The sequence below is a fragment of the Taudactylus pleione genome, unplaced genomic scaffold (genome assembly GCF_031769625.1).
Source record: "Taudactylus pleione unplaced genomic scaffold, aTauple2 ptg000051l, whole genome shotgun sequence".
Taxonomy (NCBI): Eukaryota; Metazoa; Chordata; class Amphibia; order Anura; family Myobatrachidae; genus Taudactylus; species Taudactylus pleione.
Window position 1 is genome coordinate 6,952,840 of NW_028284453.1, and position 17,295 is coordinate 6,970,134.

At 42.1% G+C, this 17,295-nt stretch overlaps 1 protein-coding gene across 1 annotated transcript; it reads left to right on the forward strand.

The window, feature by feature from the left end:
• The first annotated feature begins 614 nt into the window (after positions 1 to 614).
• LOC148535499 (uncharacterized) lies at positions 615 to 16,956 on the forward strand. The gene is made up of 3 exons (XM_088462619.1): positions 615 to 640; positions 839 to 1,468; positions 16,746 to 16,956. Exons 1-3 carry the CDS (start codon positions 615 to 617, stop codon positions 16,954 to 16,956), a joined length of 867 nt encoding a protein of 288 aa, XP_088318745.1.
• Positions 16,957 to 17,295: the final 339 nt, after the last annotated feature.

The following is a 17,295-nucleotide window of genomic DNA, read 5'->3' on the forward strand; positions in this document are numbered from 1 at the left end:
GTGCCCAAGCCGGATGGCTCCATGAGACCCATACTCAACCTCAAGGATTTAAACACTGATCTTCGAGTTTTCAAATTCAAGATGGAATCTCTCCAATCTGTTATAGCGGGTCTCGACAGGAACGAGTTTCTGGTGTCCTTAGACATAAAGGACGCTTATCTCCACATCCCAATCTGGCCCCCCATCAGGCTTTTCTTCGTTTTGCGGTCTAAGAGTCGTATTTTCAATTCCAGGCCCTACCTTTCGGACTTTCGTCGGCCCCAAGAGTATTCACAAAAGTTATGGCGGCAATGATGGCCCTACTGCATGGTCAGGGGGTCGTCATTGTTCCATACTTAGACGATCTATTGATAAAGGCCTCTTCAGAAGCTCGGTTGTTAAGGGACATTCGCTTAACTCAGAGCATCCTCCTGCAACACGGTTGGATACTAAATTTCAAATAGTCCTCCCTGATCCCTACACAGCGTTTACTATTCCTGGGAATGATACTGGACACAGTCCAGCAAAGAGTTTTCCTGCCTCAAGACAAAGCTGCCTCCATTCAGCATATGGTGCGTCTGGTCTTAAAATATCGCCGAGTGTCTGTACATCTCTGTATCCGCCTTATTGGGAAGATGGTAGCGGCTTTCGAAGCGATTCAGTATGCCAGATTTCATGCCTGTCCTTTTCAACTGGATCTCCTCTCCCAGTGGTCAGGATCCCACCTCTTTCTCCATCAGAGAGTTCTCCTGACGCCTCAGACTCGAACATCTCTCATTTGGTGGCTGAACCTTTCCCACCTGCTGGCGGGGAAAAGGTTTGCGGTGTGGGATTGGACTCTCCTCACCACGGACGCAAGCCTGAGGGGCTGGGGAGCAGTGACTCTGGGAAAGCATTTTCAGGGGCACCGGACGCAGCAAGAAGCCAGATTGCCCATAAATATTCTAGAATTGAGAGCAGTATTTTATGCTCTCCAGCTAGCGCATCCGCTGCTGGAGGGGCAGGCAATCAGAGTCCAGTCGGACAACGCCACTGCAGTGGCGTATATAAATAGGCAGGGCGGCACAAAAAGCAGAGCCGCCATGAGGGAGGTAACAAGGATTCTACTTTGGGCAGAGGAATTTGCAGTAGCGATTTCTGCGATCTTCATCCCAGGAGTAGAAAACTGGGAGGCTGACTATCTCAGTCGGCAGGATGTTCATCCAGGGGAATGGTCACTCAATCCTCAGGTGTTCCAGCAACTAACTCTGAGGTGGGGCTGTCCTCAAGCCGAACTTATGGCGTCAAGGTTAAACCACCAACTACCGGTTTACTACTCCAGAACAAGGGACCCACGAGCAGCTGCAGTGGACGCACTGACGGCTCCGTGGAAGTTTCATTACGTCTACCTATTCCTTCCGTTTCCGCTCATTCCGCGACTGCTTCAAAGAATCAAGCGAGAAGGGATCAAGGTGCTTCTGATAGCACCAGATTGGCCCAGACGAGCGTGGTATTCCCAGATACAGAATCTGTTAATAGACGAACCGTGGTCACTGCTTCTTCAGGATGACCTCATTCTTCAGGGCCCATTTGTTTATTGCGACTTAAGGCGGCTTCGTTTGACGGCCTGGCTACTGAAAGGGCCGTCCTGAGAAAAAAGGGTATTCCGTCTAGTGTGATTCCCACAATGATTCGGGCTAAGAAGGAAGTCACTTCTCAACATTACTACCGCATATGAAAGACATATGTGGCTTGGTGTGAGAGACGTCATTCTCCTCCGTCAGTCTTTAAGGTATCACGTCTCCTTCTTTTTCTTCAGGCTGGTCTCTCAGCAGGCCTTCGTCTTGGTTCATTAAAGGTACAGGTATCCGCGTTTTCCATTTTCTTTCAGAGAATATTTGGCTTTGCTGCCGGATATACAGACTTTTCTCCAAGGAGTTGTGAGGATTCAACCTCCTTTTGAGCCTCCCACGGCACCATGGGATTTGGATTTGGTGTTGGCCTTCCTCCAGTCTGATACTTTTGAGCCATTACAGAGAGTGGAGATAAAGTACTTAACCTGGAAGGTGGTTCTGCTTTTGGCACTCGCTTCGGCAAGGCGTGTGTCAGAACTCAGTGCTTTATCCTGCCGCCCTCCTTATCTTATTTTCCATGAAGATAGGGCGGAGCTGCGTACTCAAAGGGCTTTTCTTCCCAAAGTGGTGACAGCTTTTCATATAAACCAGCCTATCGTGGTGCCGGTGTTTAAGGATGACTCTTCCAATTCAAGATCCTTGGATGCAGTCAGAGCACTCCGGATTTACGTTGACAGGACTGCCTCCCTCTGTAAATCAGATACTTTGTTTATTCGGTTTGATGTGGCCCGTCCAGGTTGGCCGGCCTCAAAACAGACCATTTCTAGATGGATTCACTTCACTATCAGGCAAGCATACGTGGTGGCCTCCAAACAACCACCGGGTCCTATTACAGCGCATTCTATGCGCTCGGTAGTTCCTTCATGGGCGGCTGCTCACGGGGTTTCCTTAAACCAGCTTTGTAGAGCAGCCACTTGGTCAGGCACGCATACCTTCCTACGATTCTATCGTTTTGATACTTTTGCGGCCTCCGCTTCGGAGTTTGGCCGTGCGGTGTTGCAGGGCTCTCAGCGCTCTCCCACCCGGGATGTAAGCTCTGGGGCGTCCCCATTGTACTGAGGCTCCAGTGTCCCCTGGTGGATGAAGGAGCAAATAGGATTTTGGTACTTACCGATAAATCCCTTTCTCCGATTCCACAGGGGACACTGGACACCCTCCCTACGCTGTTCTACCTGCATTGTTACTGATTTACAGGTTCAGACGCTGGTTTGCGTTTAATGTTGTCTGACTGACCTGTTCTTGTTTTTTCAAGTATTTGTTGTTTTCTTATGCATATGTGATTAATGTAGCTTTTCTGTCTCCTCCTTACTTTCCAGCTCCCCTCGGGCACAGTTGTTTTTAGACTGACCTGGGGAGGTATAGAGGGGGAGGAGCTAGCTACCAGTAGTTTTTTATTTAAAGGTGCCAGCTCTCGGTTAACACACTCCTATACCCATTGTACTGCTCCAGTGTCCCCTGTGGAATCGGAGAAAGGTATTTATCGGTAAGTACCAAAATTCTATTTTGTCATCTTAGTCCTTAATAACACCTGGGTGACATTAAAACTATTTGTCATCTAAATCCTTACCAACACCTGGGTGACATTAATAAAATTTGTCATCTTAGTCCTTAATAACACCTGGGTGACATCTATACTTTCATCTTAGTTCATAATAACACCTGGGTGACATTAAAACTGTGTCATCTTTAGCCCTAACACATCTGGGTGACATTAATACTATTTGTCATCTTACTCATTAATAACACTTGGGTGACATTAAAACTAATTGTCATCTTAGTCCTTAAAACACCTGGGTGACATTAAAACTATTTGTCATCTTAGTCACTAATAACACCTGGGTGAAATTAATACTGTCATCTTAGTCCTTAATAAAGCATGGGTGAAATTAATACTGTCATCTTAGTCCTTAGAAACACCTGGGTGACATTAATACTGTCATCTTAGTCCCTAATAACTCCTCGGTGACATTAAAACTATTTCTCATCTTAGTACTTAAAACACATGGGTGACATAAATACTACTCGTCATCTTAGTCCCCTAATAACACCTGGGTAACATTAAAACAATATGTCATCCACTATGTTCCCTGGGTTGAACCACATGGTCCCTCTATATACGTCTTCCCGTTATCTACTTTGATCATCTGTTGCCATTCACCTACTATGGATAGAGGTGATCGGCTGCGTTGCTATGGTGACGCGTCTGTGGTGCGCGCGCAGCCTTGTGTGACTCGCACAGCTGTGGGCGTGCTACTGTGTGATGCAGCGTATGCGTCACGCTGCGCGACCCAGTGATGGGTTGTCGGCGTGGCACGACGCCTGATGTGCGCCATGTGGTCTGGATGGACGGTGTTTTGCCGGTTCGTCGCGCCCGCCGCGGCGCCTACACCCGATGTTCCATGCTATCGCTGACTCTCCTCTCCTGGTAAGTGGCTTGCCAATCATTTGGATTAATTGATCATCATTGACACCTGGGATTAGTATATAATTGGGGCCTGTGAGACTGCAGGATGTATTTTTGTGATGTGCTGAAGTTGCTTCTATTCCTGGTGACCTATTTGGACTTATGCTGTACTTTTGTCTTGGATTGCTGTACCTTGATAATGGTCTCTGTGTAGACCAAAACGTTGGTAACCCTTCTCTATCAAGCAACCCTGTATAATGAGTCATTGGCTGAATTAAATAAGTTGACCATCTTATATGTGGTGAGTGCCCTTACTCCATCCTTTATTGTGTGTGGTATAGGACTTTATGCATGTTCTGGTCTTGGACCTTAAAAGAAGCACCCCTGATTCTTCACCTTCTGAGTTAATTGCAGATGTGAGTGCAGAACTATACATTATATAATATATATATAGTCAGGTGCATAAATATTGGGACATTGACAGAATTTTCATATTTTGGCCTCTATTCACCACCACAATGGCTTTGAAATGAAACAAACAAGATGTGCTTTAACTGCAGACTTTCAGATTTAATTTGAGGGTAATTACATCCAAATCAGGTGAACGGTGTAGGAATTACAATGGATTCTATATGTGCCTCCCACTATGAAAATTCTGTCAATGTCCCAATATTTATGCACCTGACTGTGTATATATATATAGTGATTTTCTTTTTTCTATACAAAATACAATGTCCGATCACTGTGATCAGGACATGGGGAACGGGCAGGGGTGGAGTTGTAGCTGGAAGGAGGGGCCGGGGACAGACCACTGGCAACCACGCAGGGGAACAAGTGTCCATGGCCGCTCTCTCACCACTTCCAACGTGGAGCGGCTGCTGCTCTAAGTCCCCGGCCGCTCCCACCCCTTACATGCCAGAGCGGCTGCTGCGCTATGTTCCCGGTGCTCCCACCCCTTACATCCCAGCGTGGCATACAAGTACTATAGAGAAGCAGCAGCCGCGCTTTGTCCCTGGCCGATCCCATCCCAGCGTAGCTGCTGTTTCTCTACAGTACTTAAATAACACCTGGGTGACATTAATACAATTTGTCATCTTAGACCTTAATAACACCTGGGTGACATTAGTACTATTTGTCATCTTAGTCCTTAATATCACCTGAGTGACATCAATACTTTCATGTAAGTCCTTAATAACAACTGGGTGACATTAAAACTATTTGTCATCTTAGTCCTTAAAAACACATGGGAGACTTTTATACTATTTGTCATCTTAGTCCCTAATAACACCTGGGTGAAATTAAAACTATTTGTCATCTTAAACCCCTAATAACACATGGGGGACATTAATAACACTTGTCATATTAGTCCCCTAAACACACCTGGGTGACATTATAGTATTTGTCATACTAATCCGTAATGATACCTGGGTGACATTTACACTAATAGTCATCTTAGTCCATTATAACACATGGGTAACATTAATACTATATATCATCTAAGTCCTCTAAACACACCTGGGTGACATTAATTCTATTTGTCATCTTAGTCCCCTCAGAATGCCTGTTTGACAATAATACTATTTGTCATCTTAGCCCCCTAATAGCACCTGAGTGACATTAAAACTATTTTTCATGTTAGTCCCGAAAAACACTTGGGTGGCATTAAGAATATTTGTTATCGTAGTCCCTAATAACACCTGGGTGACATTAATACGTTTTGTCATTTTAGTCCCTAAAATCCCCTGGGTGACATTAATGCTGTCATCTTACTCCCTAATAATACCTGGGTGACATTAAAACTATTTGTCATCTTAGCCCCAAAAAAGATCTATGACATTAATACTATTCATTATCTTAGTCCTTAATAACAACAAGGTGACATTAATACTATTTGTCATTTTAGTCCTTTATAAGACCTGGGTGATACTAATACTGTCATCTCAGTCCAAAAACACCTGGGTGACATAAATACTATTCATCATCTTAGTCCCCTAATAACACCTGGGTGACATTAGAAATATTTGTCATCTTAGTCCTTAATAACACCTGGGTGATATTAATACTATTTGTCATAAAAGTCCTTAATAACACATGGGTGACATTAATACTATTTGTTATCTTAGTCCTAAATAACATCCAGGTGACATTAATACTATTTGTCATCTTAGTCCTTAATAACATCTGGGTGACATTAATACTATTTATCATCTTAGTCCTTAATAACACCTGGGTGACATTAATACTGTCCTTAGTCCCTAATAACAACTGGGTGACATTAAAACTATTTGTCATCTTAGTCCTTAATAACATCTATGTGACATTCTTACTATTTATCATCTTAGTCCTTCATAACACCTGGATGCCATCAATACTTTTATCTTAGTCCCTAATAACAACTGGGTGACATTAATACTATTTGTCATCTTAGTCCTTAATAACACCTGGTTGAAATTAATACTCTTTGTCATCTTAGTCCTTAATAACACATAGGAGAAATTTGTACTATTTGTCATCTAAATCCTTAATAACACCTGGATGACATCAAACCTTTCATCTTAGTCCCTAATAACACCTGGGTGACAATCATACAATTTGTCATCTTAGTCCTTAATTACTCCTGGGTGACATTAATACTATTTGTCATCTTAGTCATTAATAACACCTGGGTGACATTAATACTATTTGTCATCTTAGTCATTAATAACACCTGGGTGACATTAATACTATTTGTCATCTTAGTCCTGTGATGCTCTGAAAGTTTGTACAGTGCTGCACCACTAGCACCAGGTTCAGGTGTGTTCGGATTGCTTCGGTGGCCGATTTCCCCTTCGCTAAGACAGTACACAGCATGACAGAGAGGCAAGCCTGTATTCCCCTTTTGCAGACACAATGACCAGTCAGGAGGGAAAGGTGCAATCCAATTTTATTGTAACCAATCAAAGATTAACAATTAATACAGGAAATGCTTACCATTCACAGATTGAATGAAATAAATTACACTTTTCAATGTCAAGGTATTTATTTATTACCTCCCCGTCCTCTACCGGTGACCCCAGCTGGCAAGCAAGTGACACCAACAAGAACCACAATTCCTACAGAACTTTTAATTTATCTAAAACAAATGAGAGACCTAAACATGAAACCTGCTGGTCGAGCTTGTATCAATAATGCACCGGCAACTTACATCTTTAAAATACAGTCTGTGCTACGCTTCTTTTTGCTGAGGATAACGTGGGAAAAACACACGCCGGTTAGCCTTGAGAAAAATAAGGATAACACTGAGGCTATGCTGATAGCAGTAGTTCACCGGCAGCAATAATATAACACAGTCTTTGAGCCTTGATAAAAATAAGGGCAACACTGAGGCTATGCTGATAGCAGTAGTTCACCGGCAGCAATAATGTGACAGTCTCTGAGCCTTGAGAAAAATAAGGACAACACTGAAGTTATGCTGATAGTAGTAGTTCACCAGCAGCAATAATGTGACAGTCTCTGAGTCTTGAGAAAAATAAGGATAACACTGAGGCTATGCTGATAGCAGTAGTTCCCCAGCAGCAATAATGTAACACAGTCTTTGAGCCTTGAGAAAAATAAGGACAACACTGAGACTATGCTGATAGCAGTAGTTCACCGGCAGCAATAATGTAACACAATTTTCCTAAACGCCTATGACACAAATTACTACCACCAGAATTGCCAGCCAGGGTTACACAGGGCTAAATAAACAAGTAATGTACATTACATCAGCATGAATGGACTTTGAAATGGTTACCGGGATAAACAGTGTATAAGAGACAATTTACATTAACACCAATACCAGTAAATATTCAAACATTTCATGCAAGCAAAATATTAATCAGCATTGACAATAATAACACAGCGAGCAGTGAATAGCTTTACAGAGTGTTATAACAGATAAAGGGCCACGGAGGGCCACTATCAACAACTTAATTGACACAAATGGTCAACACTAAACAGAGGCAAACACACATCAATAGCATTGCATTTAGTTTAAAAATAAACATTAGGATAACCCACGGTAGTATCGGACATGAGCCAACACCCATAGATCACGTCCCCTCCTGGACATGAGCCAGAGGTTCACAGGAAAGAAAATGACCACCAATACAATTCTTGGGGAAAAGAGGGGGTGACCTATCTTTTACATCCCCCCTATCTTATCACTACACACACACTTTACCTAATTCAAGACACTATGACCCCTTTCTACACCCAGTTGTGTGGGAGACTAACCCCCGGTCCCAGCTTTTACACAAAACCTAGTCTCCCAGCCTAATCATGTTTAGCCACAAGGTAAAGGATAAATGCAATAGACCCAGGGGACCCAGATAGGATAGGTGTACAGAGGGGTAGGGCCTTAATGGAGGGAAGATAGGACCTGTGGAGGGACAGAGTATAGGGAGGTTCTGGAATGATCTCACCCCTGGCAGTGGCTGTTCAGCCTCCTCCGATGTCCAGGGCAACTCTGGGATGCACAGCACCGCCCCGGAGCTTCCAGCTGCAGACCTCCGACAGGTATTTTACAAGGGGCAACAGGTGCAAAATCCCTTTCCACATGAGCTCTGTACGGCAAACAAACACAGCAGCAGGAGGGGTCCTGAAGCACTCTTTCTCTGGGGCTGTCTTTTCTTCTGCCGTGCGGGTGCCAGCAGGGTTTTCGTCACTGGCAGGACCTTTTCCTCAGCTGGGACTTAATCTGCTATGATGGAGCAATGAGACCTCCTTCCCAGGCAGCTCCTCTTCTCTCCCAGTATATGCAGGCTTCCACATGCGGCACCTCCTGATAACAGGCACTTAGGAAGGCAGTCCTTATTCAGAGGGGGCTTCTTCCAAAGCAGGCTGCTCTATGCAAATCCCCAGGCAAGCTTCCTCCAGGGACTCACATCCAGCATCAGAGCACCACTCCTGGCAGGATAGATAGGTAGCCTTCCGGGCTAATGTGAAGTCTGGTAATTGTAATCCAGGGCAAACATAAAAGTTATAGCATCTTTATTTTTACAGCTCCAAGGGCATTCCACAGCAACTCCTTACAGACAGCAGCAGGTGCAGTATTTGTAATCCAGGATAAATGAGAGGGGTTACTGCACCCCTATATTTGTACAGATCCAGGGACACTCCACAGAAACACCTCACAGACAATCCATTTTTCAGAAACTCCTCCCAGACTCAGCACTGACAGTCCTGAGGAGGGTATTTTATAAGTTCTCCCTCACTCTCCTCCCTGTAGGTCCGGCATCTATGAGTGGACAGGGGGGACCCAGCAACAGGCCGCCTACAGGGATCTCTGCCTGGACACCCAGGCTACCAATCAAAAGGGCAAGATTTTCCCTCCGAAACTGGGTCGCTGACCAAGGGGCACCTTCTACCTCCTTGCTTGCACATGCCCAGTATGGTCCGAGGGAGCAGGGTCAGCAAAAATTCACTGCATTATCCTATGAGGCCAATGGTGCTGTATGATCCTATTTTAAAAAAAATGACAGGGGCTACAGAACAGCCTTGGTGTCTCCCTAATTAGATAAGGGGTGACCCCATTACTAAGGGGGTATCACAGAACTTAATAACACATGGTTGAAATTAGTACTATTTGTCATCTTAGTCCTTAATAACACCTGGGTGACATAAAAACTATTTGTCATCTTGAGCCTTTAAAACACCTGGGTGACATTAATACTATTTGTCACCTTAGTCCTTAATAACACATGGGTGACATTAGTACTATTTGTCATCTTAGTCTTTAAAAACAACTGGGTGACATTAATACTGTCAGCTTAGTCCCTAATAACACCTGGGTGATATTAAAACTAATTCTCATCTTAGCCCTTAAAACACCTGGGTGACATTAATACTATTCGTCATCTTAGTCCCCTAATAACACCTGGGTGACATTAATGGTATTCATCATCTTAGTCCTTAATAACAATTATATGACATTAATACAATTTGTCATCTTAGTCATTAATAACACCTGGGTGACATTAATACTATTTGTCATCTTAGACATTAATAACACCTGGGTGACATTAATACTATTTGTCATCTTAGTCCTTTGATAACTCCTCAGTGACATAATACTATTTGTCATCTTAGTCCTTAGTAACACGAGTGACATTAGTACTTTGTCATTGTAGTCGTTAATAACACCTGGGTGACATTAATACTATTTGTCATCTTTGAAATGAATAACACCTGGGTGACATTAATACTGTCATCTTAGTCCTTAATAACACCTGGGTGACATTAATACTATTTGTCATCTTAGAAATGAATAACACCTGGGTGACATTAATACTGTCATCTTAGTCCTTAATAACACCTGGGTGACATTAATACTCTTTGTCATCTTAGTCCTTAATAACACATGGGTGACATTAAAGCTATTTGTCATCTTAGCCCTTAATAACACCTGGGTGACATTAGTACTATTTGTCATCTTAGTCTTTAATAACAACCGGGTGACATTAATACTTCAGCTTAGTCCCTAATAACACCTGGGTGACATTAAAACTAATTCTCATCTTAGTCCTTAAAACACCTGGGTGACATTAATACTATTCATCATTTCAGTCCCCTAAAAACACCTGGGTGACATTAATGCTATTCATCATCTTAGTCCTTAATAACAATTATATGACATTAATACAATTTGTCATCTTAGTCATTAATAACACCTGGGTGACATTACTACTATTTGTCATCTTAGTCCTTAATAACACCTGGGTGACATAATACTATTTGTCATCTTAGTCCTTAATAACACCTGGGTGACATAATACTATTTGTCATCTTAGTCCTTAGTAACACATGAGTGACATTAGTACTTTTTGTCATTTTAGTCGTTAATAACACCTGGGTGAAATTAATACTATTTGTCATCTTAGTGACATTAACATCTGGGTGACATTAATACTATTTGTCATCTTAGTCCTAATAACACATGGGCAGCATTAGCACTATTTGTCATCTTAGTCATTAATAACACCTGGGTGACATCAATTCTTTCATCTTAGTCCCTAATAACACATGGGTGACATTAAATCTATTTGTCAACTTGAACCCTAGAACACCTGGGTGGCATTAATATATTTGTCATCTTACTCATTAATAACACCTGGGTGACATTAATACTATTTGTCATCTTAGTCCTTAATAACACCTGGGTGACAGTAATACTATTTATCATCTTACTCCTTAATAACACATATGGTGACATTAGTACTATTTGTCATCTTAGTCTTTAATAACACCTGGGTGACATTAATACTATTCGTCATCTAAGTCCCTAAAAACACTTGGGTGACATTACTATTCATCATCTTAGTCCTTAAAACAACTAGGTGACATTAATGCTGTTTGTCGTCTTAGTCCTTAATAACTCCTGGGTGACATTAAAACTATTTGTCATCTTAGTCCTTAATAACACCGGGGTGACACTAATACTATTTGTCATCTTAGTCCTTAAAACAACTAGGTGACATTAATGCTGTTTGTCGTCTTAGTCCTTAATAACTCCTGGGTGACATTAAAACTATTTGTCATCTTAGTCCTTAATAACACCGGGGTGACACTAATACTATTTGTCATCTTAGTCCTTAATAACTCATGGGTGACATTAGTACTATTTGTCATCTTAGTCCTTAATAACACCTGGGTGACATTAATACTGTCATCTTAGTCCCCTAATAACACCTGGTTGACATTAGTACTATTTGTCATCTAAGTCCCTAAAAACACCTGGGTGACATTAATACTATTCATCATCTTAGTCCTTAATGAAACTACTTGACTGTTTGTCATCTTAGTACTTAATAACACCTGGGTGACATCAATACTTTCATGTAAGTCCTTAATAACACCTGGGTGAATTTTAAACTATGTGTCATCTTAGTCATTAATAACACCTGGGTGATATTAATACTGTAATCTTAGTCCAAAAAACACATGGGTGAAATGAATAATATTCATTATTTTAGTTCCCTAAAAACACCTGGGTGACATTAGAAATATTTGTTGTCTTAGCCCCTAAAAACTCCTGGGTGACATTAATACTATTCATCATCTTATTCCTTAATAACACCTGGGTGATATTAATACTATTTGTCATCTTAGTCCGTAATAACATCTGGGTGATATTAATACTGTTTATCATCTTAGTCTTTAATGACACCTAGGTGACATTAATACTATTTGTCACCGTAGTCCCTGACAACACCTGGGTGACATTACTACTTTTTGTCATCTCAGTCCTTAATAACACCTGGGTGACATTAATACTACTTGTCATATTAGTCCTTTGATGACACCTCGGTAACATAATACTATTTGTCATCTTAGTCCTTAACGACTTAACTGACTAATTCTTTTTCCAAAAACCGCTCCAAAATTGTCGGTTTCTTTTATGATTGAATTAGGTCAAGAACATAATTTTAAACTTATCCATCACTATTTTATTTGAAAAAAAATTTTTTAAAACCCAGTATACCATAAAAATAGCAATTTTCATGTTATACTGTAGTGATGGCCATCGACAGCTGTACCATTGATGGTTCAACCATCGTTAGAAGCCATCAATTGTTTAGCGATTGGGCAAGATCTGTGTAGATCACAATTGTCGATGTTTCCTAAACATCGATTGATGGCTACCATCGATGGTGCAACATTTATGGCCACCAGCAATGGCAAACCACTTTTTTTTCAGTCAGACCATCGATGTTTGCAAACCATCGATGGTTGGTTGACATCCCTAAACAGAGGCTCTGCGATATCTATCGAACATATATATATTAGGGATGTGCAGGCTCGGATAGGTTCGAGTTTGCACGCCAAGTTCGGATTTTTCCCTCCAAAAAAACGGAACTCAGAAAGAGGCAAAACGTCATCTTGCATGGACAAACATCATCATTCCTGGACCCAGGACCTCTTTCTGAGTTCCGTTTTTTTGGAGGGAAAAATCCGAACTTGGCGTGCAAACTCGAACCTATCCGAGCCTGCACATCCCTAATAAATATATATATGTGTGTGCATATATATATATATATATATATATATATATATATAGCACACATATATGTTCTATATATATATATATATATATATACACACACATATATATATATATATATATATATATATATACACATATATTTTATTATGGCCAGGCCCCTTATAAAAGTGGGCATTATGGGGGAGGAGGAGCAGTTGAGGCTGGAGGGAGTGGTCCGGATACTTAGAACAGCGGCGGCTACCAGAGCCGCCGCTGCTCTCTATACAAAGCCAGTGATCATTGTGTGATCACTGCCGGAGCCGCAGCGGGAGGGTGTCCCGCTGGTGGCCCGGACCCATAGCACAGCGGCGGCTACCAGAGCCGCCGCTGCTGCTTCTGCTCAGCCAGTGATCACTATGTGATAACTGCTGTGCCGGAGCCACAGCGTGAGGGTGTCCCGCTGGCGGCCCGGCTACTCAGCAGCAGCGGCGGCGGCTACTAGAGCCGCGCTGCTGCTGCTTCTACACAGTGATCACGCTGATCACTGTGTGTTCCCGGAGCCGCAGCGGAAGGGTGTTCCGCTGGCGGCTCCGATACATGGCAGCAGCGGCGGCTACCAGAGCCGCCGCTGCTGCTTCTCACTGAAGGGGGTGGGGTCGGCTGGGCTGCCCGATCACTGCTGGCCACAGTGATCGGGATATACTGGAGCCTGCAGCCGCGCCGGGAGGGGGGTGCCGCCAGATGCCCGATCACTGTGGCCAGCAGTGATGGGGACACAAAGGAAGGGGAGCCGCGGGTGTAGAGGGACCAGAAGGTCCCTCTGATATAGGCGGCAGTGGGAAAATTAACTTCCCGTAGCCGCCTAGTGCCATTCCTGACTGGTCGTATCAGATACGACCATGTCAGGGAAAGCCCAGCCTGGTGTGGTCGTATCTGATACGACCATGCCAGGCAAGTGGTTAATAATACATGGGTGACATTAGTACTTTTTGTCGTCTTAGTCGTTAACACCTGGGTGACATTAATACTGTCATCTTTGTCCACTAATAACACCTGGGAGACATTAAAACTATTTTTCATTTAGTCCCTAAAAACATCTGGGTGACATTAATACTGTTTGTCATCTTAGTCCTTAATAACATCTGGGTGACATTAATACTATTCGTCATCTTAGTCCCTAATAACACCTGGGTGACATTAATGCAATTTGTCATCTTAGTTCCCTAAAAATGCCTGGGTGACAATAATACTATTGTCATCTTAGCCCCCTAATAACACCTGGGTGACATTAATACTATTTTTCATGTTAGTCCCTAAAAGTACCTGGGTGACATTAAGATTATTTGTTATCATAGTCCCTAATAACACCTGGGTGACATTAATACATTTTGTCATCTTAGTCCCAAAAAAGATCTATGACATTAATACTATTCATCATCTTAGTCCTTAATAACAACTAGGTGACATTTATATTATTTGTCATCTTATTCCTTAATAACACCTGGGTGACATTAATACTATTTGTCATCTTAGACCATAATAACACATCGATGACATTAGTACTATTTGTCATCTTAGTCCTTAATAACGCCTGGGCAACACTAATACTGTCATCTTAGTCCAAAAAACACCTGGGTGACATTAATACTATTCATCATCTTAGTCTTTAATAACAACTAGGTGACATTAATACTAATTGTCATCTTAGTCCTTAATAACACCTGGGTGATATTAATACTATTTGTCATCTTAGTCCGTAATAACATTTGGGTGACATTAATACTATTTATCATCTTAGTCCTTAATAACACCTGGGTGATATTAATACTATTTGTCATCTTAGTCCGTAATAACATTTGGGTGACATTAATACTATTTATCATCTTAGTCCTTAATAACACCCGGGTGACAGTAATACTATTTGTCATCGTAGTCCCTGATAACACCTGGGTGACAGTAATGCTTTTTATCATCTTAGTCCCTAAAAACCCGTGGGTGACATTAATACTGTCACCTTAGTCCTAATAACACCTGGGTGACATTAAAATTATTTGTCATCTTAGTCCCTAAAAACACCCATGTGACATTAGTACGATTCATCATTTTAGTACTTAATAACAACAAGGTGACATTAAGTACTAAGATGACAAATAGTATTAATAACAACTGGGTGACATTAATTCTATTTGTCATCTTAGTCCTTAATAACACCTGGCTGACATTAGTACTACTTGTCATCTTAGTCCTTAATAACACATCGTTGACATTAGTACTATATTTCATCTTAGTCCTTAATAACACCTGGGTGTCATTAATACTATTTGTCATCTTAGTCCCCTAATAAAACCTGGGTGACATTAATACTATTTGTTATCTTAGTTCTTAATAACACCTGGGTGACATTAATACTATTTATCATCTTAGTCACTAATAACACCTGGGTAACATTAATATTTGTCATCTTAGTCCTTAACACCTGGGTGACATTTATACTATTTATCATCTTAGTCCCCTAAACACACCTGGGTGACATTCAAACTATTTGTCATAATAGCCCCTATGAACACTTGGGTGACATTAATACTTTTTGTCATTTTAGTCCCTAAAAACTTGTGGGTGACATTAATACTGTCATCTTAGTCCCTAATAACACCTGGGTGACATTAATACTATTTGTCATCTTAGTCACTAAACACACCTGGGTGACATTAATACTATTTCTCATCTTAGTCCCCTAATAAAACCTGGATGACATTAAACAGGATTTTGGTACTTACCGATAAATCCCTTTCTCCGATTCCATAGGGGACACTGGAGAGCATAGACAGTGGGGTATAGACGGTGCTGAGAGGGAGCTGGCACTTTAAATATTAAGACGTGTAACTAGCTCCTCCCCCTCTATACCCCCTCCAAGCCTCAGTTTTAGAAAACTGTGCCCGAGGGGAGTTGAGAAAAACAAACAGAAGAGGAGGAGGCAAAGCCAGTACACAGAACATATGAAAAGGTTGAACAAAACAAAAAACGTAACACAACCAGAGACATCAAATCATTGTCCAACAGACATAACATAAAAAGACCCCAACCCTGGCAGGAAGGAACAGCGCAGGGTGGGCGTCCAGTGTCCCCTATGGAATCGGAGAAAGGGATTTTACCGGTAAGTACCAAAATCCTGTTTTCTCCTACTTCCACTAGGGGACACTGGAGAGCATAGACAGTGGGGACGTCCCAGAGCTCCCAGTACGGGCGGGAAAGCGCTGAAAACCCTGCAAAACAGACCGGTCATACTGCGCTGCAGAGGCCGCAAACATGTCAAATCTAGAAAAAGAAAGGAATGTCGGCCAGACCAAATATCCTCTCTGTAAAGAACTACATGGAAAAAACCCTGTGAGCAAACGCCCACGAAGAGCCTACAGAGCAAATGGCGTAGGAGAAACACAGAGACTCCTAAGATTAAGTCATATATGCCTGATTGATAATCATACAAAACCAGAGGGCCAGAGACTCTGTTGAAGCTGGCCAACCAAGACTAACTGCATCATACAAAACAAATAAAGCTTGATTTGCATATGGCTGCAGTCCCTACCACATAAAAACGAAGAGGCCTAACATCATCCAAGGATCCTGACGAAGGAGACTGTCGAGGAAAAACTGGTACCACAATAGGTAGGTTGATGTAGAAAGCCGAAACCCCTTTTGAAAGAAAATCCATTTTAGTACGGAGGTCCGCTCTATCCTTGTAAAATATCAGGAATGGAGGACAACAGGATAGAGCTCCCAGAGCCAACACCCTCCTGGCTGATGCCATTGTTACCTTCCATGAAAGGTATCTGAACTCCTCCAGCCACCAAAGGTCGAACAGAGGAGACTGCAAGAAAGAAAATACGAGATCCATTTGCCATGAGCCGCAGGAGCAACACAGGGTGGTAGCAACCGAATCACACCCTGTAGAAAAAGTCTGAATCTCCAGAATGCAAGACGCACTAGTTCTGGAATAAAATGGTCAAAGCTGAAAATTTAACTTTCAGCAAACCCAATCACATACTGTACCAGGCGAGAACCTGTTTGCAGAATGTGGCTAGGTTGAATTCAGTATGAAGAGCCCCTCCACATTCACACCACGCAACAGAAGATTGACCCTAACGGTGGTAATGATTAAGATTACCCTCCTTCCTAGCTTTAAGCATAGCAAGGCTTGCCCTATATTGGTTTCCTGTAATTCTGAAAATGGCCTTTTTAAGAGCCACGCTATCAAACATATTGTAATTTTTTTTTTTCTTCCTTTTTCCGTAGCAGAATAG

What these genes read in the sequence shown, in the direction of transcription:
- LOC148535499 (XM_088462619.1), top strand. Translation starts at nt 615, where the DNA reads ATGGTAGCGGCTTTCGAAGCGATTCA. An exon ending in GCGGCTTTCGAAGCGATTCA is followed by an intron (nt 641 to 838) that starts GTATGCCAGATT and finishes CACGGACGCAAG; the next exon opens with CCTGAGGGGCTGGGGAGCAG. An exon ending in GATTGGCCCAGACGAGCGTG is followed by an intron (nt 1,469 to 16,745) that starts GTATTCCCAGAT and finishes GTAAAATATCAG; the next exon opens with GAATGGAGGACAACAGGATA.